Here is a 26,195-nt window from a genome sequence, read left to right as displayed (position 1 = left end):
GAGTGATGTGTCACTATGTTTTGTAGCTTATACTCTATAGAATACGAGGGAGGCATTCATACGTTTAGTTGGCTTGATAGAATGTTGACAGTGTAATGGCCCTCCGAAAGAAAGTGACGACAATGCGGCCCGCTGCAAGTTTTTCAGGACGGTTCTCTTTGCACGCCTTGACCGCATCGTTGATAGAATGTTGACAGTATAATAGCCCGCTGAAAGAAACTATGACTACAATGCGGCCCGCTACCAAGTTTTTCAGGACGGTTCTCTTTGCACGCCTTGACCGCATCTGAAATCTGTCAGCTGTGAGCGCCCGCACCGGCAAAAGTGCATTTATTTAGAACAGGGATCCCTGTTGTGTTGTTATTTGCGTGAAGGCGCGTTCGTGCGTCCTCATGTTGTGGCAGCGCTCAGCTGGGCTAAATGCGGCGCGGGCTAATCCCCTAAGACGACCGTTGACCGCCGCTGCCGCCGCGCCGCGCCGTGCCGCGCCTCCTCATTAGCAAAGTCAAAGTCGCACCGAGACCTCGTCTGCGTTGTCAAGCTCTCGTGAGGGACCCACCCTCGCCTTCCTCGGTGAGTCTCGACCGATGACGTCCAAATGCCTTGCGGATGTGTGCTCGTCTCGGGGTTTGTGTTTGCTGCGCTAACAAAGCTCTTGCATGCTGCCTTTGTCAGGCAACTGGGAACCCAGGAGGGGGAGGCATACCCTCCTCGTTGCGTCTTGCTGTTGCATAAGAAGCTTTGCGAAGGGCAGCGCTCGCTCGCTCGCTCGCCCTAGCTCGCTCGTCTTTTGCAGCGGCAGCGACCCACAAGCGCACACGTTTAATTGACATTTGTCTGCATAAGCGTTTAAAAACAAGCCAATAATAAACAACGTCAATTCAAATAGGGTTCCAAATGATGACTTGGGTTTGGGCCCCGGCCGGGTCAAGGTTTCATAGCAGGGCTTGGAGCCTCCCGCCTATTGTTTGTTTGCAATTTGCAGTCTTGTTCCCGTCGGCCAGCCCAGCAGCATGCGACCCACGTGAGCGCCCGGTCCGGTCCAGTCCAGTCCAACCCAGTCCAGCCCAGAGGCCGTGATGAGCGCGACGACTCCCAGCGACGACCCGGACGCCGAGCACGGCGGCGAGCTGGCCGACATGCTGGCGGCCATGAGCGTCAAGGCAGCGCCCGACGCCTCCCGCCGAGCCCGCCTCTCCGACAGGAAGTTGTCGCTGCAGGAGCGCGGCGGCCGCGTGGTCAGGCAGCCCACCGTCGAGACCAAGAGGGTGTCCATCACGGACGCGCAGGTAGAGCTGCTCCGGTTCATTTCCTTGACCTTTTCATTGACCTGCGCTCCCGTTCGATAACAAAGATGACAAGTCGAGTGACTTGAATGGAATTAGGATGCTTAAAGGCATTTCAGCAAAGTCCTGCAGTTTGCGTGATTCCAAATCCTGAAGCCAATATTTTCCTTGTCAGCTTCAAATCTTTTTTGATGAGATGGGCCTCCTTCAGTGCACTTCTCAAGGCAACAAACATTGAGTGTAAAAAATAGCAGTCGAGCGATTGCCGTGGAGAGTTTTTCCAAATTCTGTACATTGTTTTGCCTTTCAGGACTTTGTGCAGCTCAACCAGTACAAGCTGAAGAAGGAGATTGGGAAGGTGGGAAGTGGCATTTGTTTGTTGCTGAGTCAGCCAGCAGGAGCACTTGGCATTGATGCGCTGCTTGTCGCACACTCCGCAGGGTTCGTACGGCGTCGTCAAACTGGCTTACAACCAAGACTCGGAGCGCTATTACGTAAGCCGAGGCCTCTCTCCGTCTACAAGCGTATGCTTTGCGCTCGTCCATCTTTCATATTTATCCTTCTGCAGGCCATGAAGGTTGTTTCCAAGAAGAGGCTCATGAAGCAGTTTGGTTTTCTGCGTGAGTCATCAATGTAGAATGCGTTCTTTGAAAAAAAAGTAGTAGAAAAAAGTGCAGCTTTCGCTCCCGCGTGTTACGAGCCGTAAGCGGCGTTGCGCGTGCTGACGTTTGCCGTGCGTCGGGGTCACTTGAGGTCGCGCCACGCCGGGCCAGCGCGAGGCCTTCCCCAAAGCCTCCATGCCGCTGGAAAAGATCTACCGCGAGATAGCCATCCTCAAGAAGCTGCACCACCACAACGTGGTCAAGCTGGTGGAGGTTGGTCCCACGCAAAAAAACAACTTGATAGCAGATGATGATTGCACCTAGCGCAGAGGAGGATCTTTTCTGACTGCTGCTCCTGCTTGCAGGTGCTGGACGATCCCGAAGAAGACGGCCTTCACATGGGTACCGCCCCGTTTGCGCCTTTTCTACGTGTGGCGGCGCTTTACAGCCTCACTGACTCACTCACTCACTCACTCACTGACTCTCTGACTCTCTGACTCACTCACTGACTCTCTGACTCTCTGACTCACTCACTCACTCACTCACTCACTCACTCACTCACGTCTTGTCCTTTCTTCTTTTCCTGGGGAGCTTTCGAGCTGATGACCAAAGGGTACGTGTGTTCCCGCCGCGCCCCGGCCCGGCCCGCCGCTTCCATGTCGCTGCTGACGCTCTCTTTGTTTTTGGGGCAGGCCGGTGATGGAGGTGCCCACGGACGAGCCGCTGACGGAGGAGCGAGCTCGCTTTTACTTCCGAGACCTGGTGCTGGGCATCGAGTATCGTACGTCCGACAACATTTCCTTTCTGTCTTTGATTTGAATTGGGGTTCAGTGGCCACGTAGTAAATATAAAGTGCGGCTTTTTGCTTCATTCACATTGTAATGTTTGAATTTGCGTGCGTGGCCAGTGCACTATCACAAAATCATCCACCGGGACATCAAACCGTCCAACCTGCTGCTGGGCGACGACGGCCACGTCAAGATCGCCGACTTTGGCGTGAGCAACGAGTTTGAGGGGGCCGACGCCATGCTGTCCGGCACGGCCGGCACGCCGGCCTTCATGGCGCCCGAGACCATGGAGGATCACTGGTCGGAGTTCAGCGGCAAGGTCGGGCCCGCCCTCGCAAGCGCACGCTGGCCGCAACGGCGCCGTTCATTGTGCGCGTGCGTGTTGCTGGCAGGCGCTGGACGTGTGGGCCATGGGGGTGACGCTCTTCTGCTTCGTCTACGGGAAGGTACGCCTGCGACTCGGTTCGTAGATGTTCAACAGCATCCATCTGCCAGCGTGACTGACGTTGGGTGTGCTCCGCCCCGCCCCGCCCCGCCAGTGTCCTTTCTATGACGAATACGTGGTCTCCCTGTACAACAAGATCAAGAACAAAGCTGTGGAATTTCCAACCGCGTGAGTCGAGCAAGAATTGGGACCTGAACAATGTCAAGCGGCGTCAATGTCGCCTTGACTGTGCTTTTCGTTTTGCGCAGGCCTCAGACAAGCGAGCGGCTCAAGCATCTGGTTGGCAGCATGTTGGACAAGAACCCGCAGAGCAGAATCACGCTCCCCGACATCAAAGTGAGTCGCGGTCGCCGCTCGGCTCCAGGGCGGACGACTCACGCGTGCCCATCCGTCGGCAGCTGCACCCGTGGGTGACGGAGTGCGGCGCCCACCCGCTACCCCGGGAGGAGGATCACTGCACGGCGGTGGAGGTCAGCGCCGAAGAGGTCGAGAACAGCGTCACTCTGGTTTCCAGCCTCTCCACGGTGGTGAGTCGCGCTCGCGTCTCCCGTGGGCAAAACCAACCAACGGATCGAGCGGCCGGCCGTCGGGTTTTGCGTTTGGGCCGCATCTGCTTTTCTCAGATGCTGGCGCGCCGCTCGTCTCTTTTGCCATTTCTTTCTCTGATCACTGAGGTCATTTGACTCGGCAGATCCTGGTCAAGTCCATGCTCCGCAAGCGCTCCTTCAGCAACCCTTTTGAGTGTCAGGCCAGACGGGCCGAGAGGTCCATGTCGGCTCCCGGTGGGCTCCTCACGTGAGTGCGGGCGAGCTGGGAGGAAAACGGACCTCCCCTCGCTGAGTCGGTAGCCGACGAGCTTTGCGGGTCGCGTGAAGGCCGTGTGTTTCTTGCAGTGGTTCTTGGGGTCTTTTGGGCTCGTCAGCTCTGCTCCATCCGTCTTTGAGGTAATGAATTTGAGGCCTCCCTCTCCTTTTCTTCTGGTGCCTTTTGTCTTGAGTCGCAATTTTCCTCGACCCGTTTTTCCCTCGCTGCGACTTTTCAACCTCATCCCCGATTTTCCTTTTCCCGGCCAGTCCCAGTTTTGGTCCCCAACACTTGTTCAGCTTTTTGTAGGTAGTTCCCAGCTTCTTCTGGTCACCATGCTGCCTTGTCCAACTTCATATTGTCATCGTTTTACCAACCTCACCAGTTCTTCCCCCTCCTTGCCCTTTGATTGTCATTCTCAACTTCTTCTCATCTTTTGTGGCCAAATCCAAAATACCGGCAGGAGCAGCGAAGGCAGCCGCGACGGCGAGTTGGAGGACTTGTACGAAGACGAAGCGTTCACGGAGTCCGCGGACGCCGACCAAACCTGAGCTGGCTGGCTGGCTGGCTGGCCGGCTGGCTGGCCGGCCGGCTGGCTGGCTGGCCGGCCGGCCGGCCGGCTGGCTGGCCGGCCGGCCGGCCGGCTGGCTGGCCGGCCGGCTGGCTGGCTGGTTGGCCGGCGCCGGCCACCATTCTTCTTGTCTCGCTTCTTTTTCTTTTTTTGTGTTGCCATGGTTACGGTCGTAGCTCAGGAGTTTAGTGACACGGGCCGCGCATTAGAATCGACCGCATTGGCGAGGCAAAATATATTTGTTTACATTTTCCTACGAGAATAAAAGCTGTCCGACAGATGGGGGCTGGTCTGTTTCTAGTCTTGAACACGAGGTGGCGCTGTTGCAAAATATATTTGTTTACATTTTCCTACGAGAATAAAAGCTGTCCGACAGATGGGGGCTGGTCTGTTTCTAGTCTTGAACACGAGGTGGCGCTGTTGCCATCATTTCTCAAGAGAATTCATGTGCAGTATGCATCATCTGACTACGGAACAGATGACGAGTGCGAGTACTTGGGCCACCTGTGGTGTGTGCGTGAATCTCTCTTCATCTTAATCTCCATCCGTTCGCGATCAATGCTCTGAACATGCCCCAAAATTTGCCCTGAGTCATATTGTGTTCTGCTGCTGCTGCTGCTGCTGCTGCTGCACTTGCGAGCGGAGCTGAGAGGCAAGATTTCTGTGGAAACGGTTGCCATGCAACAGCACAAAAAGTACCTCGGCGGCTCGTTGTCCGCTTTTCATGGAGTTTGAGCCTGCGCCCTTCTTTTTTTGACGTCCCCAAATTCAAAAGGTTTCTCTCTCTCTCTCGCTGTCTCTTAACATTTGGCCTCCAAGGTGGTTGCAAATACGTTCAAGGGTTTTGCTGCCGTGCAAGAATCATGGCCTTCCTATTCCTTTTTCCAAATCAAGCCGCGTGACACCTTTGTAGTAGTGAATCATTGTTTTTTGGGAGATTTCCAAATAAGTTGTTTTCACACGCGCCGATCCGGGTCGGTCGGAATCAAATCACCATGGGAACCAATGCGCCCTTGCCAACGTTGCCACGGCGGCCTCAAGGCCCGCTCCAGCCTGAGATAGCTCTGAGCAAATCCTAGCTCCCTCTCCCCGCCAGCCGCCAGCCAGCCGCTTGGGACGCTTTCCTGCGTTGTGCCGCCACCGCTCGATATCAATAATGCAGAACGTGAATGATCCGAGCGAGCGAGCGAGCGAGCGAGGTCTTTCCAGCGTCGTCATAGTTGAAGTGTTTGCCGTATGCAAATGAGGCTCGGAACACAAACGCCGGCCGGCGCTTTGCTCAGTCGTCATCAGCCTTTTTTTTTATTCTTCATCCTAGCTAATATTTTTGTGCAACTGCTACATCATGACTCACATTCAAGCTATTTTTTGTCACGTGAGGAAAACAGTGCGAGAGAGAGAAAGAGGAGCAAACAAATCCCATTCCATGTGGTCCAAACGTCTTTGTCATGGCGCAGAAATAATCCAAGACGGGAGATTAATGCTGCCGTGGTCATCTGGTTTTTTTTTTTTTTTTCTTTTTTCTTCCCCCTTCTCCATTGTGAGAGCACGAGTGAAGTTCTAGCATCCTTTTTTTCCCTTTTCTTTGATCTCTAAAACAACGCTTCCTTTTTTTTTTTTTTTTTAAATCACCAGTATAGAAAATAATCATTTCAAAAAAAAAGTTAGACAGGAGGCTGCTTTTTTTCTCTCAGTCCTATAAATACTTAACGTCCACAGTAAACAGGAAGTGAATCAAGTCAAGCGAGCGTATAGAAATACATCAACAGCATGCACAAGATTGAATATGATTCTTCTTCTTATGCTCATCGTTGTACACTGAAGTATCGTATCGTATCGTAGCAGGAGGCGAGTGCGGGTCATCCAATCAAACAAAAAAGCTGCTTTGCTATCACATTTCTTTGATTTTTCTTTTTTTTTTTTTTTATTTGCTGCAAAAAGAATGCATGACAAACACAGTCAATGATTACTTTTTGTTGCAAGTTTGGGCCAATGCACGGCTTGGTTGTTGACTATTTCGGGCTGGGGCTACTTACTGAACGTGACGAGCTAATTAGGTTTGGGCTCTGATTTCTTCCTGAAATTGACGAGTATCTGAGTACGAATGAAATCTGGGCAGACTGGTGTGTGATTTATACTCTCCAAATATGAAATAGCAGAATAGTTTGGATCGATTGATTCATGTAAATTTTCCCAGGGTTGGAGTTTTGTAACGGGGAATGACGACTTCTTATTTCCTGGAGTGGACCAGCGTAATGATTTCTTTTCACACAAGAGTGCAAGTGAGGTCACTTTTGCTTTGAAACTGGCAAGTGTTGCAAATCGGGAACTCCTCGTCCTCTGTTGTTCTTTTCTGGAAAGGCGCAAAAATAAAGGACGGCGGCGGCAGCGGCTGCGCGAGCGGGCAAAAAGCGGCCGCCAAAGTCCGGCGGCCTCTCTCTCTCTCTCTCTCTCTCTCTCTCTCTCTCTCTCTCTCTCTCTCTCTCTCTCTCTCTCTCCCGCTGCCATTGTGGTGGGTCACGGCGGTGGTCTTCGGCCTCGGCGGGCGCTTTAGTTGTTGCCCTCGCCGCCCTCGTCGTCCTGCTGGTCGCTGGTCCACAGAGTCAAGTTGTCGCGCAGCAGCTGCATGATGAGCGTGGAGTCTTTGTAGGAGTCCTCGTTGAGGGTGTCCAGCTCGGCGATGGCGTCGTCGAAGGCCGTCTTGGCCAGCTGGCAGGCCCGCTCGGGCGCGTTCTGGATCTCGTAGTAGAAGACGGAGTAGTTGAGGGCCAGGCCCAGACGGATGGGGTGCGTGGGCTGCATGTGCTCCTTGCTGATCTGGTGCGCCTGGTCGTAGGCCTTCTCCGACGACTCCACCACGGCGGCGCGCTTGTCGCCCGCCGCCACTTCGGCCAGGTAGCGGAAGTAGTCTCCCTTCATCTTCAGGTAGAAGACCTTGCTCTCGTGCTGCGCGTCGCCGCAGTTCTTGACCAGGAAGTCGTCCAGCAGGCGGAGCACGTCCTGGCACACGGCCTCCAACTCCTTCTCGATCTTCTCGCGGTAGACGCGCACCATCTCGATCTTCTTCTCGTTGCCGTCGGCCGACGTCTTCTGCTCGATGCTGGAGATGACGCGCCAGGACGAGCGCCGGGCGCCCACCACGTTCTTGTAGGCCACCGACAGCAGGTTGCGCTCTTCGTTGGACAGCGCCTCGTTCAGCTCCGTGACCTGAGGAGGAAAGGGCAGCCCGCTTTAGCCCGCTCGCTCGCTCGCTCGCTCGCCCCCTCCCGACCGGAAGCCGACTGAGCGCTGCGGGCAGCTGCGCTCGCTGTAAAAGAAAACCCCGCCTGGCCGCCCACGCTGACCTTTGGCCGTTCTAAAATGAACTTCTTGCGCTTCTTTTTTGTTTGAAAAGCGTCATCATTTGTTAAGGCACCAGAGTGCCACAGATGGCCCACCTGGCCGCTGGCTTTCATTTCAACGGAGCCATTGGGTGGGCTGGAACGACCGCAGTGCCGTGCCGTGCCGTGCCGTGCCGTGTCGTGCCGTGCCGTGTCGTGCCGTGCGTCTGTCTTGTCACTGCCTGCCTAAAACTTGTCTCACGTTCCTTCTTTCCTGTTTGAAGCGACCCCTTTGCTATCTTCAGACGCTCTCGTCCTATTTTTAGGACTGGAAATGTTCTGGAAGTAACTGGCAACGCTCCCTCCAGTGGCACGCTCATTTGATTCCGATGAAATGATGACTCAAGTGCGACTGAGCGTCTGTCCGTCCGTCCGTCCGTCCGTCCGTCACCCCGCCCGGGAATTCCCTTTCATCGGCCAGCGTCCTGCTGGTGAGAATATGCCATTTGTCCCGTCATGCATTTCAACGCCCTCGTCAATCGGAGCCCGTGAGTGCAATCTGTCGTCGTCACGCTTGCTGAAGTGACACGGCACATCTTATGGTGACATACTGCAATATGACAAAAGAATATTCTAGAAGGCTTCTTCTTCTCCACTGCCACCTACGTGCGCCTGCAGCCAAAAAGCCGCCGCCGCCGCCGCCTCCTCCTCCTCGCTCATCCTTGCAGAAGAGCTTTTGGATTAAGACAAAAGGAGGGGAGGGGGCAGGTCTTGCAGGAGCAAGCTCACGCGCCCTGCAGCGAGGAGGCACTCTTTTGGGGGTGACTTTAAACGGAACCCCGTTGGAGGTGTGGAATGATCATTTTCATTGAATCGATTGGTTTGACAAAAAGATAGAGAAAAGAAAAGAAGCTCGGGAAAAGGACAGTGTGGTGGTGATGCTTGCGTGCTTGGAAAGGCACCGCCCAAACGGAGCCGGTGCATCACCAAATGCTGACAGTATTACAAAAGAAAAGGACATTTGCACAATATGACGCGACAAAGAGAGTGACTTTAGCATCCGTCCTCTGTTCATGACAATAGGAAAGGATGGCGACCATACAGCCTTGGCAACGAGCGTCACCGATTCGGGTCGGGTCGGGTGCACGATTTTAAGGCACTCACCGATTTCATGGCGGCCGCCATGTCGTCATACCGCTCAGCCTGCTCGGCCAGCCTGGCTTTCTGCACCAGCTGCTCGCGGTCGACCATCTTTGGACTGACGGACAGGCTTGATGAGTCCACGAGTCGGACTTTTAGGAGGTACCGCGCTGCGCTGCGCTGCACTGCACTGCACTGCACTGCTCTGTTCCGCTCCGCTCCGCTCAGCTCAGCTCTTTGGGGGAGAGGGAGGGGACCGTTAAAGCGCGGCGCCGCTTGCCTGGAGATTTTGCTGCGCTGTGATTTAAAGAGCTCGGGTTTTTATATTCTTTTCTTCTTTTTTTTTTTTACCCTCCCTACAGTTAAATTCGCAATGCGGTGAAAATTCGACGACAAGTGAATGCTGCAGCTGCTGTCTGCTCGTCTTGCTCGCTCGCTCGACCGCCCGCTCACCCTTGCTTGCGTCATCCCGCAGCATAAGAGTGGGTGGCCGTGCCAATGACGTAATGGTCGCGGCCGCTTGGCCCCGAAGCATTGTGGGTAATGTAGTTGAGCGGCTCAGCATCTTTGGCCAACTGGGGTCATGAAAGCTAGATGGATGGCTGGACGTGAGTGGGTTGGGTTGGGTCAGGACGTTCATGCTGAACATTGCCGCCGTGTGGTCAACTTGAGGAATGCACAAAAAAATTCATCGAAACAATTGTAATGATGTAGTGTGCAGTATTGCTTCAAGAAATGTAATGCGTGTATTTTATATTAATAAGAGAGTGGCGCACAAGGGCTTATTTGGCCTTAAGCCGAGTTTGTGTCGGGTCATAAGGGGAAGTGTTATCTTGACGTGAAGTGGGTCAAGTCGTGACGGCGGGGCGAGGAGCCAAGTCTGACCAAGAACACATGTCACGGATAAATGGCTGAAGCAGCGTGTGGCTCATCGGCCAAACTGGGTAAACCGCCATACGTTGGCGGCGATCACAAACTCGCTCCGTGGTTTGAAGAGCTGTATCTGCTAAATGCACTTCCTCGTCCTTGCAAAGAAGAAACCAGCAGGACAACAGCAATTGTATGTTGGCGGCCGGCGTGACGTCAGCGGGGGACCTCGCTCGCTGCCTCCTGTGCTGCTGCTGCTGCTGCTTCTTCTTCTTCTTCTGCAATTTGTCCCCTTTTCAAGACACACTCCTCTTGCTGTGTTGACAGAGCGAGAAGCGTTGTCGTGTGTGCGCACCTTGCGGAGGAGGGCGCGCAAAGAGGATTAGCGTAGCCACCCGTCGCTTAGCCCAGTTAGCGCAGGTGTCCCATCTGCGGTCGGCACCGTCTCCCCATGGACTCCGGCGTGGAGCTGGACGTGCTCATCTACCCCGACGAGGTGCGGGCGGCCACCCCCGAGGACCTCCGCCAGTGGGAGCTGGAGACGGCCAGCCAGAGGTCGGCGCCGCCCGCCGAGCCCCGGCTCTTTGTGGCGCTCTACCCGTACAACCCCGCCGCCATGTCGCCCAACCCGGACACGGCGGCCGAGGAGCTGCCCTTTGTGCCTGGCCAGATCATCAAGGTGATGGCGAGGAGTTTATGGTCCCGTTTGCGTGGAGTTGCTGAGATGTTCCTTGTGCGCGTCAGGTGTTTGGAGACAAGGACTCGGACGGCTTCTATCACGGCGAATCGGGCGGCTTATGGGGTTACGTCGCCGGCAACCTGGTGGCCGAAGTCCCCGTGGATGACCGGTACCTCAAACATTTGCTCATGCGCCAGGGCTTCATGCCAGTGGACCAAACAGGTGACCATTTCTCTCTCTATCTCTCTCTCTCCCTCTGTCTTCCTTCTCGTATGAGTCCAGTTCAGCTCAGTCTCGTGTTGCTCATTTCTTACTCTGTCAATTCATTTCTACGATCATTTGTTGAAACAGTTGTTGGTTAGGTCGTTTTGCAAGGTCACACGCGGGCAAGTCTGCCTTTTGTTTTGTCCATTCCCCATTTTTTTTCTTGCAAACAGGAATGTCTTTGAGTCCCGACCTGACGGACGCTTCGGCTGTCGCAGAAGATGCGCTGGTACGTCGCATGGTGGCCCTTTTCGACTACGACCCGTGGGAAAGTTCGCCCAACGCCGACAGCGAAGTAAGAAACGGGGACGGGCCTTTTGCTGGCGTAGCCGGGAGGGAGGGAGGGAGGGAGGGAGGGAGCCCCACACGGGGATGATTTGAGGGCCTAGCTCGCTCAAGGGTTGCTCAAACCCTTTTGGCGCCAAAAGTCACGTGAGCAAGCTAGCGGCGATTTCGGGGCGCTAAAACGCCATCGGATGCCTGCGAGCGGTGCGCTTCCATTTGAAGAGCGCTCGGATGGCGATTTTCTGATTGGCCGTCCGTCCGTCCTTCCGTCCGTCTCTGCCGCAGGCCGAACTGGGCTTCCGTTCGGGCGATATCATCTACGTGCTGGGCGACATGGATCCCGACGGCTTCTACTACGTGAGGCCTTTTCGCTCTTCTACTCGATGATTTCTTTCCCGCTCACCGACGTTGTTTTCTTTTCAGGGCGACCTGCAAGGACGGCGAGGTTTGGTGCCGTCCAACTTTCTGCAGCCACTGCCGTGGGATTAGATTCCTAATTAGCGTCCTAATTCGGTTTGTACTCGTCAATGCAATTATCATGTACGGCTCTGTGGAGACTTGATTGATTTGATACGTTTGAGTAAAAGGACGAAAAATGTCCAGCATTTGTTTCATCTCTTTATTAAGACAGGTAAATACGTTTTGCTCCACGTTTGTGTATTTGAATCTTTTTTAAAATGTTGCCAAACGTGTTGTGCTTTTACAAATAAAGACAATACATTTTATGCACATCTGGTATTTGTAAATGTGCGTTTGCTTTCTTGTTGTTTTTCTCCAAGCCATGGAGCTAGCACAATGCCACATTTGTTCAATGATGACAAGATACGCTTACCCAAGACAAGCATCAGAATCTGACATAGGGAGTGTTTTTTTTTTTTTTTTGGAGCCGTTCTTGCAAAAATAATTACGGAGAAGACAAGAAGTCCCTTTTGTGTGATACTTATTTGACTGATTGAAAAAACATCTCGTCTGTTATGCTTGTATTTGACATGCAACCAATCCAGTGCTACTCTTTCACGGAAAGCCACGCTGGGATGTGCCAGGAGGGAAGCGAGCGATGGAGCGAGCGAGTGCATGACTCTGCAGATTAGCTCAGCAGCGCCCTTGCTTGCATCATGGCCTGTCTATTTTTGCACAATTGGATTATATCCAAAGTGGTCCTCACCTTGTTCTTGTTCCTGTGTATATGTAATGGTCACATGGACGTACACTTCACAGCGGCTCCATACAGTAGGCACGCCAGACAAATGCTTGGGAGGGCCGTGCCACTGAGATAATGGGGTTGCACATATGGACGCCCAAAACTGCCCAAATCCAAAATAGATCAGAGTGAAAAATAAAATCGATATTGAAAAATCTATATCATTGAAAAAAAAAAAGTATTTCTATATATAAATGCAAACTTAACATTTATTTTTCACTCTTATTTTGCTCTATTTTTAGTTGTCAGATCTGTTTTATTTTTACTGCATTCTAAATATTGATGTTTTTATTTCCACATTTCTTGTTCAATTTCCCATTATATTTGTATATTCCTTTTTATTTTCACTTTTCTTTATCTTTGATAGTGGCGGTTCTCGTTCCGCAATGCAGAAGGAAATGTTATTCAAATGAGGGGGCGGTCCTAAGTCTGACTATTCTCCTATTGGTTGATTTCGCCAATGAGGGCGGGCTGGCGGGCGGGCCGAAGGCCGCGTCGAAAGGCGCTGGAGTAAACCGTTCAAACTACATCCGCCATACGCCCATCGCTCGCTCTGGGAAGCCAAACGCACTGGTTTGGAAGCAACGGGAGCTTTGACCGGAAGTGTCTTGCCGGAAGTTCCGAAACACATTGACATTCGCTCGCTCGCTCTGGAATAAGACTGTGGCGACCTTGCAATCGGCGCAGTGCTTGCTGATAAAAAGGAAGGCAGCGTGTCTCTCATGATTGACACCGACTCCGCTTGTCTATTTCTTTGGGGCTTTCCTTCCCAAGTCGTCACCCAAATTGTCAAAAGAATGAAGGAAGGATATACGTATGCTTCTCCTTTCCAGGGCCGTTGCGTGCATGGCTTCCTTCGCGCGTCCCCAAGTTCAACTCTTGTGCACGTTCTAAAGTCGTCTCGTCGGTTTCGGCCGGCCCGCCAGCCCGCTCGCCAGCCCTCCCTCCTTGTTTGTGTCAGCGATGGGTGCAGCTGCCTGAGCTGCGCTGCGCTGCGCTGCGCTGCAGCTGGAGCAGGACAGGCGGCACCCATTCGCGCAATCACGCACGCACGCACGCACACGCGACAAGACAAGCCGCTGCCCAAGTTCCCGGGGCGCAACAGGCGAGCGGAGCCCCTTCGTTCCTTTGCGCTTTCGCTCGCTCGCTCCCGCCCGCCCGCCCTTCCTTCGACTGCTGCCCCACCCAAGTCCGCCAGACTTTGTTCTTCTGCTTTTTTTCCCCCTTCACTTTGCCTGGAAGCAAAGTGCTCGAAAGTGCGCGACGCGGCCGAGCTAGCTCCACCCCACCCACCCATCCACCCACCCACTTCAGGCCGACGAGAGACCGCGAAAACGCGGCGGAGGTGAGCAAGGATGGAGGCCCTGGTGGCGGTGCTCAAGAGGCACACGGGAGCCTCGGTGGTGGTCTTCGCCGTCCTCTTCAGGGTGGTCCACGTGCTCTTGGAGAAGATGCCCCCCCCGAAGGTGGTGCTCCGCGACGAGTTCCGAACGTGGAAGTGGAGGAACCTCTCCGTGTCCATGGTGCACTCGATCCTCACCGGGACGTGGGCTGTCTCCAGGTAGGAGGACATTGCGTCTGCGTCTGCGTGTCTGCGCGTCTGCGCGCGCCGAGTCAACAACTGCGAACGCTTCCTTCATGCACTCAAGTAAACAAGTACAAGGTGGAAGCCGGCTGGCTGGCTGGCTTACAGAGACGATGCCCGCCAGCCGTCTCCCGTCTACCTATTTATTGGTAGTGTGATTATTTCCCTCTGTTTGACCCCAAGTGACCGGCCCGCAATTTAGAGAGAGCTGCCGGCCGGCCGGCCGGCCGGACGGCCAGCCAGCCAGCCAGCCGGCCGGAGCCAGCCATCTTGACAAGATTGAAGCAACGGGGATCGGTGACAGGAGTCGTGACGGAACGATAGATTGTCGCCGTCACTGCCAATTCTATCTGTCGTTTTCTGACCGTGGGGAGCAAAAGAACGTGGCTGAGAAATCGCGCACCTCCTTTCATTGCAAGAAATCAAAACCAGAACGCTTTTCAAATCCAAGTGGGAACAAACCGTAGTCAAAAAGAGTATTTGGAAGCCCGGCATTGTGTTTTTCAGATCTGATTTCAATGAATGGGCTTTCAATGAGCCAAACTTGACTTCTCCTAGGAGGCTGTTGAACAAGGTTGTGCGTGTGCATTTCATGTCGATACATTCTTTTTGTTGTTCTTTTGGACAAGGGTACAAGCCCCAAAAAGCTGGCCGCGTTCGGTATGCGAGCAGTCAAAGTATACGAGTCCAACTCGTCACGGAAGAACCGGAAAAACCTGCCGCCGCCGCCGCCCGCGCAAACGAAACTTTGGGTGACTCATTTGCGTTCACATTCCGCCGGATTGACGCTCTTGTGGCTCATTGCCAACAAAGGCCAAACTGCAGAGTTGACCCGCTCAGTCACTCACGTCTTGCATGAAACTGCGTTTTGGTGCTCACCGGAAGAGCTTGTGTGTCTTTTTGCCTCCTGGCAGTGTGTTGCTGTGGCCCGAGACGCTGCGCGACCTCCACGCGCACCACACGCCGCCTTCCTACCTGCTGATCTGCATTTCTACAGGTCAGTCAACTTTGGATAGATGGATAGCCCCCCCCCCCCTTTCACATTTGGGGGTTTGTGCAAATAGTGCATGTGTGTGAAAATATGGCATCCCAAAGTCAAAACACACATGCAGCAAGCGCAGTTATTTCGGGCCAGGGAGCGTCGCCTTCACTTTGTCAGGTGCCGTCAAACACGAGCCAAGGTCCCGCCCCCTCACCTGTTGCCAAGGTCCCACCCCCTCGCCCAAATCACCGTGGCGACCGAAGGATTATTGCGCCCGAGACTCCGCTTGTGGCCTCAGTGCGTCTCCGTCTCTCTCGTGTGTCATCACCGAGACGCACGTCCCTTGACAACACTTGCTTGTGTTGTGTGTGTGAGTGTGTGTGTGTGTGCGTGTCTGCCACGGCGTGCCAGTCATTCCCAGGCACAAAAGGGCCCTCAGTGAGTGGAATTGCTGTGGCCGGGGCGCGCTCGGATACAGAGACATGCGCAGAACAGGCCACCGTCTGATCTTCGCATTGGCTGGAGATCCGTGCTGGTTTCTAAAGTGCCATGCACGTTTGGCATCCATACTCGCCATACTCCAATCTTACTATCGGTGGAAAGAGAAACAATAGCGTTTTTGACTCCGCAAAAGCGGCAGCTGTCCCCCCCCCCCCCCCCCCTGCAATGCAAATCTCCTCAACAAATGTGAAGATGCTGATTTTTCAATGCGGTCCCTTGCCAGGGTACTTCATTCAGGACGCAGCCGACATCATCCTGACGGGACACGCCAGAGGATCCTGGGAATTCCTCATCCACCACACGCTTGTAAGGAAACGCACTCACTCATTCACTCACTCACATCTAGGAGGTCGAGGAGAAGGAAACCCACCCCCCAAAAACGGACATACGAGCAGCCGGTGGGCTGCTCATTTCCTTCATACGTCTTTCCCTGGAAAATGAATGAAAATTGCCCACCGACCGCTCAGAACCGTTTCTTGTTTTGGTCCAATTGGAATCCGCCGGTGCCGTTCTGTTTGCTCGTTGACCCAGGCCGGCTGGTGTCAGCAAATCCCTTTTGCTGAACACCGACCTCCTCCGGGAAGCCGCCACAAGACAAGGGAGCGCTTGCTCCCCTGGTGATGCCCGCCGTGTGTGTGTCTGTGTGTGCGTGTGTGCGCGCGTGTGTGTGCGCGTGTGCATCAGGTGATCTGGTGCTTCTTGTACACGCTGTACACGCACCTGTACGTGGCGGGCGCGGTGCTGACGCTCTTCGTGGAGGTGAACAGCGTGACGCTCCACCTGCGGCTTCTCCTGAAGCTGGTGGGCGCCACCTCGTCGCCCGTCTACCGCGTCAACAAGGTGCTCAACGTGTTGACCTTTGTGGTGGCCCGCCTGGCCACGCAGTTCTACCTCACCTGGTACATCGGCTCCAACTACTCCAGGCTGGACAACTCGGCCTTCTTCGTCACAACTCTGATGATTATGAACGTCATGATGCTGGTCTACTTGTGGCGCCTGATCCGCTCCGACTTCCTCCAGCAGGGCGGCGCCAGCGGTCAGCCGGTCGTCAACGGCACGCGTGCCTCCAAGAAGTTCATCACCGATTGAGAGATTGTGAGAATGGGCTGCCCGTTTCTCATTTGGCAGCGGCTTTTCAAGACACGAATGTCTCTGACCTGTGTTTCCCTTTCAAAGATGGCTCGCTCGCTCGCTCGCTCGGGTAAACGTCTGCAAGCGCTTAAATGCATTTCACACATACAAGTGGTGCCATAAATCAAGCAGAAAGAATCCAAATACTGAACCGTTTAACAAAGCACGTGGACTCAAACGAGGACGTAACCACTTGTGAGCTCTTCTGTAGTGCCTTGACCACCGCGCGGTGCCTCTTCAAAATAACTAAGCATATCATGATGCATTTGGTTTGAACAAGAAAAAAAAGAAAGCAAACCCCCCCAAAAAAGCAGGCATTTTCCTCCGTAACAGCAACGTGTGTTTTATAAAGTGACGAGTGTGTGCGCGTGCGTTTGACTCTCTTTGTTACATTGCAAATTAAACGTGTTTGAATGTGTTTGTGGGGTCGCTGGACGCTCACTGCTCTCATCATTTGAAGTGCAAGTCAGTGAGGGCATTGAAAGCAATGCTGACTACGGGCTTTGACCCTCACGATGTTTGGGCGAAACGTCTTGCAAGATAGCACCGACATTCAAGTTGAAACATTCGCATGTGGCCTGATTACAAGGACGACTTGCGTCTATGCAGTATTTTTTTTCATCATTTTTTCAATGATATAATAAAAATAATAATAATTTTCATCATTTTTTCAATGATATAATAAAAATAATAATAAAGAATAAAATAATAGATAGGATTTATTTGAGTTCATCGAGCACGTAACATGGGCAGCCAGCCGCTCTCGTTTTTACCATTTTGGGTGTTGCTACGCCCTCTCGTGGTGATTATTAGTAGGAACGAAGTTTGCCGTCCAAAGGTAACTTTTGTGTTGGCCAACACGCACGCACGCACGAAGGGAGGGAGGGAGGAAGGAAGGAAGGAAGGACGGAAGGAAGGAAGGACGGAGGAGGAGACGAGTCTTACGACGACGATTTCGCCCCTTGGTTGGTGTGCTTTTTCTTCCATCATTTGTCTTGACAAATGTTTGTAAGTGTACCTGAACAACGAGCAAGCGAACGATCTCCTCCCAGCTTAAGGCCCAAACGCACGCATTGTCTGCCTTTTCGATAGCTCCAATTGCAGCAACAGCGGTCAGCTTTTGCCCTGTTTGCTCTGCACACGCGCTGCTTTTTGTGTGTGCAGTTGTTGTTGTTGTTGTTGCAACGCTTGCGAGGAGTTTGCCGCCGGACTAAAGTTCCTCCCCTTTTGCCTTGGGGCGTGAGCGCCCAACTAAAATGGCTAAAATGACGAAGAAAGACTTGATTGTCTTCTACTCTGTCCTTGTGTGGGATGCATGCGAGCGACACGAGGCATCTGCAGACATTTGAGCTGAAAAGATGCAAGCAAGTCTGGGGCAAGCATGTGAGAGCGAGAGCGAGTCAGCTGATTAACCCGATTGGCAGGAGAAAGTAATACCCTAAATCTCTTGGGAGAATGTGACCTTGCCAGCCAGAATTGCCGGGTCGGGTCAGAGTCCGCAACAAAGGAGCCCACAAAGAGCCATGCGCATGCCTGACCACAAGAATTTGATGAGCGCAAACATGGCCACATTTGGCCACATTTGGCCACATTTGGCCACATTTGTCCACATTTGTCCTTGGGGTCAGTCGATCAACAGAGCCAAGCAAAAAGAAAAGAGCAGAGCAGAGCAGAGCCGAGGCAGGCAGGCAGGCAGGTTCACTCACGTTTTATTCAAGCTATGATCGTCACATGACAGTCAAATGGGATCCATTTGTGTGACGATTGATTGATTGACGGCGTCGTCACATTCAACGTCTCGCCAACGACGGAAGTCTGACCGTCCGAGCGGCTTTCCTTTTCTTCTTGCGGGCAAACTGCCGTCGGGCTCTCTCCACGGAGCGCAGCACGGCGCTGCTGCGAAGGTGGCCGGACGCCCCGGCCCTCCGCTTCGCCACGCTCTCCTCGGCGGGCAAAGCCGGGAACGCTGGGCCGCCGGGCGTAGCGTTCCTCCCGATCTGGCTCGTGGGAGCAAAGCTACGGGACGGCTCGGCGCTCGCGAGGCTCATTGCGCTTTGAGAAGCCGCTTTTGTGCTTTGGTTGCACCGGCCGCGTGCTCCGGACGGGACGTCCAAACTTTGCGCCGGTTGGGCTCCGGTGCTTTGAGCCCCTGAATCCGGCCGTCCTTTCCTCCTTTTCTCGCCGTCCTCATTGTCTCTTCTGTCTTGCCAGTGGTCGGGAGCTCCCGGTGGCTTTTGTTCTCCAGGCTGCCACGCTCCCATCGCGCTACTTGAAGATGCAAAGATCTTCTCACCGGGGTGCTGATGCTGACTGTGGCCGTCGGCCACCGTAGGTTGGACCGGCTCCTTTGGCAAAGTCACGACCACTTCCTCCTTCCTCGTTAGCCTTTTTTTGGACGGAGACCTGGCAGGAGACTTCAGGTGCACCGGAGGTTGCGGGATCTCCTCACTCGGGCGACGTTTGGGGTGCCACGTGAGGCCGGCGGTGAGGTTGTAGCCCGCGAGTCGAGGCGCCTGCTCAGGGGAAGCCGCCGGGGCTACTTTGAGCCCTCCGCTGCCCGTTCTCGCTCTCCGTTTTTTGGGCGGGTGAGCGCTCGGTCGCCCCGTCGGCCGCAGCTGGGCGGTCTCCGGCGCCGCTTCACCCGTTATGACATCGTTGATGGACTTGGTCAAAGGAAGTGTCGCTGCGGCTCCTTTTTTGCACTTGCTTCTCTGGCTCATTGCCTTTTTCGTCTTCTGGCCTCTGTCTTTCTTTTTCTTCCTCTTATTGTGTGAAGTTTGCGCGGCAGATGTGGAGGAAACAATGGTGGCGAGCGCCTCGGTAAAGTTCTCCACGGCGGGGAGCGACGGCGCCTCGGGGCCCGACGGGGCGGCCGGCGTGGCGCTCTCCTCCTTCTCGTGGTCAGTCTTCGTCTCAGGAGAACCGATGTCGGCGTATTCGTACGGGACGGCCTCCTTGACCACGGCGACGGGCAGCTTCTCGTAGCGTTTGCACCTCGACGGCGGGCGGGCAAATTAGAGCGGAATGTCGGGCGCGTGGCGGGCGGCGGACGCGTGATACTTACGGTCCGTACCAGTGGCGCTCGGCGCAGCGCTCCTCGTAGAGCAGCTGGAAGCACGGCGCGGCGATGACGTTGAAGAAGGCCTGCCCCATCACCCGGGAGGACGTGTCGTTGACTCGGTGCAGGCAAGCCTTCAACCTGGCCACGGAGGGAGGCTTTTTTTTTTCGCTCTTCTCCACCCCCCCCCATATTTGTCAACATGACCATCGGTCGGTGTTTTCTACTCACGCCTGGTCGCAGTCGCAGTGACAGATGGAGTGCCACTTGAAGTTGGTGTATCCGTATTTGGAGGAGAAGGCGTGGATGACGTGGGGGCAGTGGTCGTGTGTGCGACAGCAGCTGTCCGTCTCCTCAAATTCCCCTAAGGAACAAACAAGCATATTTCTTTTCTCCTCTGTTGATGAAGATGTGCTCCGTCCGACACACTCCAACCTGCCAACTCTGTAGAAAGTCTGACATTCACAAAGACGCGACAATTGCAACACATGAAGGTGGTCGGTGGCCCAAAACGACTCCATCTATGTACCTAGTTGGTCGTAATGGTCTGCCATGTTTCCGGCGCCGCACCAAAGGGTCCCGGGATACGTGAAGCCTCTTTTGGCTCTCCTGGTCACCTCGGAGCCCCTCCTCTTGGGCTCGTCCATGCGCGGCGGCGTAAAAGGCCGGGAGCCCCGCGGGCCGCCGCACTCCTCGGACAGCCTCCCTCGGGACGGCGGGCCCACCCCGGAGCCCACCGCCAGCTCCCTGTCCAGGTAAGACAGAGCCACCAGGACCACCCACCACATGGCAACGGATTGCAAGTGAAGGCTGGGGCGGGCGCCGCTGCAGCTCTTCTACGGGGCCTTTTAGCCTTTCGGGATGCCCTCCCACTTGGGTGGTGTGATGTTTAATTCCTCGCCAACACGAGGAGGGGTTTTGCCGCAATGTGGGGCAGGATGCAAACACGGAGGGGAGCGGGGGTCACGGGGATGACCGCCAGTAACCTAGCACCATGCCCCCCTCCCTCCCTCCCTCCCACTACTAACGAGTAGGAGGGACACGCTGAAAAGACAAAAAAACAATTGCATCGAAAGGAGATTGGAGACGCAATTGCGTGCAAATACTTCAAAGCTGAAGCTGAGATCAAATGCTGTGCCAGTTAGCTTCAACTAAAGCCAGTGAAAAAAAAACCCCAAATGCTGTGCAATTGCTGAAATGACCACAAAGGTGCAAGGAGCTTCCGGTGTTCAATAGCACCGAATATTAGATGCCCGGTAAGGAGAAGGCGCCAGAAGGACATACAATGACTGGCTGCTGGCTCCAGCAGGTAGCACAAACAACATACTGGGACGATATTTTTGGGATACGAGCTCTTGTGAAGTGTCTATTTGTTGTTTTACGTTTGAGCCTCCCTCAGCCCACCCAAGCCACCTTTTCCCTTCTGTCTCCCTCAGTGGCTAAGATTGACTTTGGGAGCACGCATGGAGGTTGCCTCTTCGCCATGGAAACAAGCATGTGTCCTCCTCCGTGAGCGCCATCGTAATGAAAAAAGTCTTTCTTTCTTTCTTGGTGGAATGTGGAGCAGGCACAGCTCCAGCATTGTTTTCCCCTCCTCCTCGGGGGGGACTTGACTAATACACGGGGAGCTGAGAGAATCATTTCTAAATAGGGGCTTAAACTACAACCATTTCTGACTGATTGTAGGTACGATTCAACCTGTTGAGGAATACTTTGAAACGAACAAATAATCCAAAAATACTTTTGTACAACTTTACCTTTAAAAAGCTTAATTGTGCCCTGCATTCATTTGCTAAAGTGTCAACATTTTGGATGAAAAAAAGAACACGAGTACGTTTCTTATATAGCTGCGGTGAACTGCCCTCTAGAGGACGAAAGTGGGTACTGAACTTGGATGCGCGCCTCCTTTCATTGGTCATCTGAAACGCTTCTCCTCAGGAGCAAAAGCAGACATTTTGGACATTTTCTGGAAGTGAAGTTGAATTTTGAATGATTATTTTGATACCCCAGTGTTTGCTTGTTGACAAATCATACAAGAGTGGAGTCTCGCTTGCTTTGAGGGAGGGAGGGAGGGAGGGAGGGAGGGGGAGAGTGAGGGAGGGAGGGAGGGAGGGAGGGAGGTAGGGGGAGAGCGCCCGTCCCACCTGCCCCTCCCACCTGGCCTCAGTGCCTCGCTTGCCTTTTGAGGCAAGCAGCCCAGCCGCAGCGCAGCGCAGCGTGGCGCGGCGCAGCGGCATGGACGTGTGGGCGCCACCCCCGGCGGACGGTGCGAGCAAAGCTAAAGGCTGGTATCTGGCCCTGATGGCGCCCAACAGCAAAGGGCCGGCCTTCGCCTGGCTGGACCCGTCCAGACTCTACTGCAACTCGCAGGTACTGCATGGCTTCCGTCGGCTTGAACCCCTCGAATGCGATCCTTGGCCCTCTTCCACGCAGGCTCTGGCGGACTGCGTCAAAGACCTGCTCGCTCCCTTCCGTGACGACGCCATCGACCTGGTGGCCGGCATCGACGCCATGGGATTCATCCTAGGTACGAGGGAGCCACTCAGTTGCTCGCGCATTTGACCCGCACCCGGGAGGGCAAAGGGCAAGCCCGGTCGATGATTGTCATTTCATCACAAGTTGGATCTTTGTCATTCTGCCAACAATAATGTCGCAACACTACCAAAAACCTCAGAAATCAAGTAAAATACATTTAGTATTTAAAAAAAAATAGTTAAATAAACCAGTGGAAAGAGAACAAAAGCACTTGTATTCAGATACTTTTGAAAATTTGTGACAAATATTTTTTTCAAGTAAAATGTATGCCACCCTTCTGTTGGCCTGAGCTGTCCCAATATTTTTGCAAGGCCTCTGCTCGCTGGCCTTCTCCGATGTCAGTAACGACGCCCGAGTTGCTAATATTAGCTGTGCGAGAAGGCCACGCACGGCCGCACAAGCACATATGAACTCTATTTTCTCCCCCAACCAACACATTTGTGGTTGTTGTCAAAATGTAAAATTTCTCGCATAACATAAACCTAAGGTGGACTTGATCAGGTTAAATTGATCACATTGTAACATGATACTGAATGAAATGACAAGGGTCTACCTTTTACATATTAACGGGATCATGTTTAATTCCTGCATCCAAACTTTTGTTCAAACCGTGTGACCTTTGACCCGGTGCATGTGGCTAGGGGCGTCCGTGGCCAGCACGCTGGGCAAAGGCTTCCTGGCGGTGCGCAAAGCGGGACATCTTTGCGTGAGCAGCCAACGGCAGACCTACAGCGACTACACGGGCAGGGAGAAGACCATGGAGGTACGAGACGACGACGTCATCAGAGCGGGTGAGTCGCCAGCGGCGCATTAGCGGGGTCGCGATTGCGCCTGGGACCGGCCCGGCCGTCGCTCCCTCCCTCTCGGTAATCGTGCGATCGCGTGTGGAAGGCGTGAGGGTGTTGTTGGTGGACCAGTGGATCGAGACCGGAGGAACCATGAAGGCCGCCATCCAGCTGCTGGAGAGGTTGGGTGCCACCGTGGTGGGTAAGGCTCGCCACTCTTTTCTTCTCATTATTTGGTGTCCCAACTCTGATGCGTTGTCTTGTGGTTTTGAGGCGTGGCCGCCGTGGCGGTGGAGAACTCGGAAGGAGGCAAGTGGATTCGAGACCATTACAAATGCTCGCACTGCATCCCTGAGGAACTCCAGAGCCAAATTGATGGGCAACATTTGGACTCCTTCAAAAGCTTTGAGAAATGAACGGACTCGACTCGGGTTTGAAACATTCCCGTCAAAGAAAAAAAGTGGACTTTTAAAAGCAACAGCACGCAACTTTTGCACGCATTTTTAACACTCATTGGCAACAAAAGACGCACAAAGTTTGCATCCTTTTAGCGAGACAGCGAGAAAGGCCTTCTCGCTATCACTGGCAGCAAATCTGAAGAAGGAATGGAAAAGCAAAAATGCCCGCAGCAATTCCGTGAACTAAGTATGAATTTCTTTGGCACGGTCGGTGGCGGCAGTTTGCGTGAATGCAGAAAATGAAAAACTGCTCGGCACCAGTGACATCAAACGCTCTGGTTGCTGTTGAAATACTTGGGGACGAGCACCGGCGGACGCTTTGATGGCGCCCACGTCACTTTGGGCACCCGGCGCTGTGTGGCTGTCGAGTGACTCAACATGGTGTTAACGGGCCAGGAAAACGCCACGAGGCCTTTCCGTTCCCTCCCTCCCATACTCCCTCCCTCCCTCCGGCGTGCGGCCCTTTTTCACTGACAGCAGGCCGGCTGCTTCCTCTTCTTGGACGGCTGGCCGCCGGCGCTCTGGATTTCTACGGGGAGCAGACGGCACGGCGGTCACGGGCTGGAAGCGCTTCCCTTTGGGCTCGGGACGCTCTACTCACTGACGATGTTGCCTATTTGCCTGGTCCCGCTCTTCTCCAGCTCGGCCAGGACGTTGTTTTCAAACGCCAGCGACGCCACACGGAAGAAGAACTCCTTCACGTTCTCCCCTTTGGACAAGGCCAGTTAATGGAGCGGCTCCGTCCATTTGACTTCTTTGTGTTTGCTGGCCGCCGTGAGGTCGCCGCGCCTGGTACCTTCTCCCGGGCCGGCGACCTGCTCACCTGTGAGCGACGACAGCGCCCAATACTCGGCTCGCATCTCCCGCGCCACCTGGAGGGCGTCTCGCTCAATCTGCGAGTACTGAGCCGGAGACTGCCAGACAAACGACAAGGTCATCCATCACCTTGCAAATGACGTAGGATGGGCCGCGGAGGCCACGTACGCTCAGGTCTTTCTTGGTGCCCACCAGAAAGAGTTGAACTGCCGTGGGGTCGTTCTCCCTCAGGGCATCTTCTAGCCACTGCCTGGAACGACACGATAAAGGCGGCGGAGGTGGCGGCTCACCGACACGCTAATCCGTCCGAGCCTCCCGGTCCTAACGGGCTCAAAGTCGACCGACCGAGCCAAACCTGCTTGGGGTGCCACGTTGTTACCTGGTGTGATCCAAAGACGCGACGTCGGTCACGTCGAACACGATTATCACCACTGCGAGAAAAAGCCAGGCGATGGACGGCCATGAGACATTTTGACGGAGCCAGTCCGTCGGAATGGCTCGCTCACCCTGCGCTGCCCTGTAGTAGGTGGAGGCGATGCACTTGAACCTCTCCTGACCGGCCGTATCCCACCTTAAAGGAGCCCAGGAAAAGTACTGAGTCACAGCGGGCCCGGCCCGGCCCGCTCGCTCGCGCCGGTGGCTCGGCCATCGATGCTGGAAACGTACAGCTGCAGGCTAAAAGGGACGCCGAGCACCTCGAAGCGCTCCATCTCAAAATCCACGCCGATGGTGGCCTTGTAGTTCTTGTCAAAAGCGTCCTTGCAAAACCTGAGTTGGACAGCGCCCACATCACGTCACGTCACGTCAAAAGGAACTCGTTGAGCGGTCAGAGCTGGGTTACCTGTTAATCAGGCAGGTTTTGCCCACCGCCAAGTCGCCCACCACAATCACCTTGGCAATTTTAAACCTGCGGGAAAGGACGGGACGAGAGGCATCAGTCGGCGAACGCCTCGTCGCCACTCGCCTCGTCTTTCTTGCCCCGCAACGTACCCGACCGTGCCGGTGCGCTGCTGCTGGCACGCGGCCTTCACTTTGGGGTTAAAGTCGCGCCCCGCCTGGAGCGCCGCTTCCTCACAGAAACACTACGGATGGAGGGAGGGAGGGATGGATGGATGTTAATAGCCTTCTGGCCCAATTTGAGCCACGTTCACATGTTTGGACTTGTTGCATTTTACCTGAGGAAACTGCGGAATGATGCGATCCTTGCGAACGGGCGGTAAGACGCTCATGCTTGGACCTCGCGTCGACATCGGGCCTGTTGATTTATTTGACAGATTCTCAAAGCAGCTATAGAACATTTGGTTTGGTCCCATCAACAACTCAAGTCCATCGACCGCTAGGCAGTTCTTTGAAACAGGCAACGTGAAAAGTGGCGTTGGCGTCCGTTGCCATGGTGACACTAACAGAACAGCAATGCGTCCAACCCCTCTTAAAACTTTGTCGCCTCCTGAAAGTCTCCATTTATTAGTAGTACGGCACACGACTTAATTATACTCTTGTCAGAATGATGTTGAATATTGTGAAAATGATTTTGTAAAATTCTGCGGCGATGTGTGTGTGGTCCTCCGCCAAGGCTCGTTTTGAAGAATGCTGGGAGAAAAGGTGACTCACGGCGTGGACTGGAAATGGCAAACAACGCCAAAAAACCCGCAGCAAAAGCAGGCCGAAAAAAAAAAAGAAGGACCAGACAACTTTAATCGGTTTATCTTTCTTTCGTCTTACTTTTAATCCTATCGTTCCTAAAATGTGGAAGACGAATTGACGAAGCGTCGGCGGGCGGGCGGGCGGGTTCCTACTCCACTTCTAAGGGAACATCAGCCCAAATGTGCTTTTGCAAAAACCTTTGTCACACACCCAGATGAAAGAAAACTTGTCGTTGCATACTTGAATGGACGCGAACGCTGAAAGTGGCCGAAAAGAAAAGAAAAGAAAAGAAGCCCTTACGATGGCAAGACGAGATGGTGGCGGTGGTCTGGTCGCTCTCCTTTTTATCCGTCCTTTTCCTCCCTTCCAAATGTCACTCAATGAGAGGACAACGTGTCATGCAGGATTGATCAATTGTGGATCTCGATAGTCTTCGAGAGAAAAGCGG

At 54.0% G+C, this 26,195-nt stretch overlaps 7 protein-coding genes across 23 annotated transcripts; 4 read left to right on the top strand and 3 right to left on the bottom strand.

Annotated features, from left to right (window-relative positions):
* Positions 1-119: 119 nt before the first annotated feature.
* On the top strand, positions 120-10,295 carry camkk1b (calcium/calmodulin-dependent protein kinase kinase 1, alpha b). Of its 8 annotated transcripts, none has more exons than XR_007482883.2 (16): positions 120-1,289; positions 1,597-1,644; positions 1,727-1,780; positions 1,855-1,906; positions 2,040-2,161; positions 2,254-2,290; positions 2,480-2,501; positions 2,581-2,669; positions 2,796-2,995; positions 3,069-3,122; positions 3,216-3,289; positions 3,370-3,457; positions 3,520-3,648; positions 3,813-3,916; positions 8,143-8,307; positions 8,900-9,719. XR_007482883.2 is itself a non-coding variant. In XM_049726497.2 (15 exons), exons 1-15 carry the CDS (start codon positions 1,080-1,082, stop codon positions 10,212-10,214), a joined length of 1,347 nt encoding a protein of 448 aa, XP_049582454.1. In that variant the 5' UTR covers positions 120-1,079; the 3' UTR covers positions 10,215-10,295. The 8 variants fall into 8 exon arrangements, 5 of the variants coding, with proteins under 5 accessions (XP_049582454.1, XP_049582455.1, XP_049582453.1 ...); XR_007482884.2 differs by having other exon boundaries at positions 8,143-8,364; XR_007482885.2 differs by lacking the exon at positions 3,813-3,916.
* ywhag2 (3-monooxygenase/tryptophan 5-monooxygenase activation protein, gamma polypeptide 2) lies at positions 5,771-9,123 on the bottom strand. 4 transcript variants are annotated; one of them, XM_049726518.2, is made up of 3 exons: positions 8,981-9,123; positions 7,064-7,703; positions 5,771-7,026 (listed from the first exon to the last, which is right to left on the bottom strand). In XM_049726518.2, exons 1-3 carry the CDS (start codon positions 9,065-9,067, stop codon positions 6,785-6,787), a joined length of 969 nt encoding a protein of 322 aa, XP_049582475.1. In that variant the 5' UTR covers positions 9,068-9,123; the 3' UTR covers positions 5,771-6,784. The 4 variants fall into 4 exon arrangements, with proteins under 4 accessions (XP_049582475.1, XP_049582472.1, XP_049582474.1 ...); XM_049726515.2 differs by lacking the exon at positions 8,981-9,123 and adding an exon at positions 7,841-7,966 and having other exon boundaries at positions 6,979-7,703; XM_049726517.2 differs by lacking the exon at positions 8,981-9,123 and adding an exon at positions 7,934-8,053 and having other exon boundaries at positions 6,981-7,703.
* On the top strand, positions 10,275-11,782 carry si:ch211-105f12.2 (RIMS-binding protein 2-like). The gene is made up of 5 exons (XM_049726520.1): positions 10,275-10,502; positions 10,568-10,724; positions 10,940-11,061; positions 11,337-11,408; positions 11,475-11,782. The coding sequence occupies exons 1-5, from the start codon at positions 10,275-10,277 to the stop codon at positions 11,538-11,540; spliced, it is 645 nt and encodes a 214-aa protein (XP_049582477.1). The 3' UTR covers positions 11,541-11,782.
* A 1,512-nt stretch (positions 11,783-13,294) lies between these two features.
* On the top strand, positions 13,295-16,869 carry tlcd1 (TLC domain containing 1). The gene is made up of 4 exons (XM_049726514.2): positions 13,295-13,813; positions 14,752-14,834; positions 15,544-15,626; positions 16,005-16,869. The coding sequence occupies exons 1-4, from the start codon at positions 13,608-13,610 to the stop codon at positions 16,407-16,409; spliced, it is 777 nt and encodes a 258-aa protein (XP_049582471.1). The 5' UTR covers positions 13,295-13,607; the 3' UTR covers positions 16,410-16,869.
* A 1,271-nt stretch (positions 16,870-18,140) lies between these two features.
* On the bottom strand, positions 18,141-20,457 carry proca1 (protein interacting with cyclin A1). The gene is made up of 4 exons (XM_049726494.2): positions 20,039-20,457; positions 19,741-19,873; positions 19,516-19,650; positions 18,141-19,445 (listed from the first exon to the last, which is right to left on the bottom strand). Exons 1-4 carry the CDS (start codon positions 20,295-20,297, stop codon positions 18,242-18,244), a joined length of 1,731 nt encoding a protein of 576 aa, XP_049582451.1. The 5' UTR covers positions 20,298-20,457; the 3' UTR covers positions 18,141-18,241.
* A 1,207-nt stretch (positions 20,458-21,664) lies between these two features.
* On the top strand, positions 21,665-25,611 carry zgc:174895. Of its 3 annotated transcripts, none has more exons than XM_049726512.2 (5): positions 21,666-21,879; positions 21,943-22,036; positions 22,686-22,835; positions 22,936-23,027; positions 23,103-25,611. In XM_049726512.2, exons 1-5 carry the CDS (start codon positions 21,745-21,747, stop codon positions 23,334-23,336), a joined length of 705 nt encoding a protein of 234 aa, XP_049582469.1. In that variant the 5' UTR covers positions 21,666-21,744; the 3' UTR covers positions 23,337-25,611. The 3 variants fall into 3 exon arrangements, with proteins under 3 accessions (XP_049582468.1, XP_049582469.1, XP_049582470.1); XM_049726513.2 differs by having other exon boundaries at positions 21,671-21,879; positions 22,936-23,031; XM_049726511.2 differs by having other exon boundaries at positions 21,665-21,879; positions 22,936-25,611.
* rab34a (RAB34, member RAS oncogene family a) lies at positions 22,208-26,194 on the bottom strand. 5 transcript variants are annotated; one of them, XM_049726506.2, is made up of 10 exons: positions 26,048-26,194; positions 25,279-25,358; positions 25,094-25,185; positions 24,945-25,010; positions 24,770-24,871; positions 24,483-24,674; positions 24,272-24,353; positions 24,111-24,201; positions 23,889-23,996; positions 22,208-23,816 (listed from the first exon to the last, which is right to left on the bottom strand). In XM_049726506.2, exons 2-10 carry the CDS (start codon positions 25,351-25,353, stop codon positions 23,755-23,757), a joined length of 870 nt encoding a protein of 289 aa, XP_049582463.1. In that variant the 5' UTR covers positions 25,354-25,358; positions 26,048-26,194; the 3' UTR covers positions 22,208-23,754. The 5 variants fall into 5 exon arrangements, with proteins under 5 accessions (XP_049582463.1, XP_049582465.1, XP_049582467.1 ...); XM_049726508.2 differs by lacking the exon at positions 26,048-26,194 and having other exon boundaries at positions 24,483-24,534; positions 24,610-24,674; positions 25,279-25,416; XM_049726510.2 differs by lacking the exon at positions 26,048-26,194 and having other exon boundaries at positions 24,296-24,353; positions 24,483-24,534; positions 24,610-24,674; positions 25,279-25,416.
* Between the last annotated feature and the right edge of the window lies 1 nt (position 26,195).

Source organism: Syngnathus scovelli, chromosome 7, assembly GCF_024217435.2.
Source record: "Syngnathus scovelli strain Florida chromosome 7, RoL_Ssco_1.2, whole genome shotgun sequence".
NCBI lineage: Eukaryota > Metazoa > Chordata > Actinopteri > Syngnathiformes > Syngnathidae > Syngnathus > Syngnathus scovelli.
This window is presented reverse-complemented; position numbering and strand designations above follow the sequence as displayed.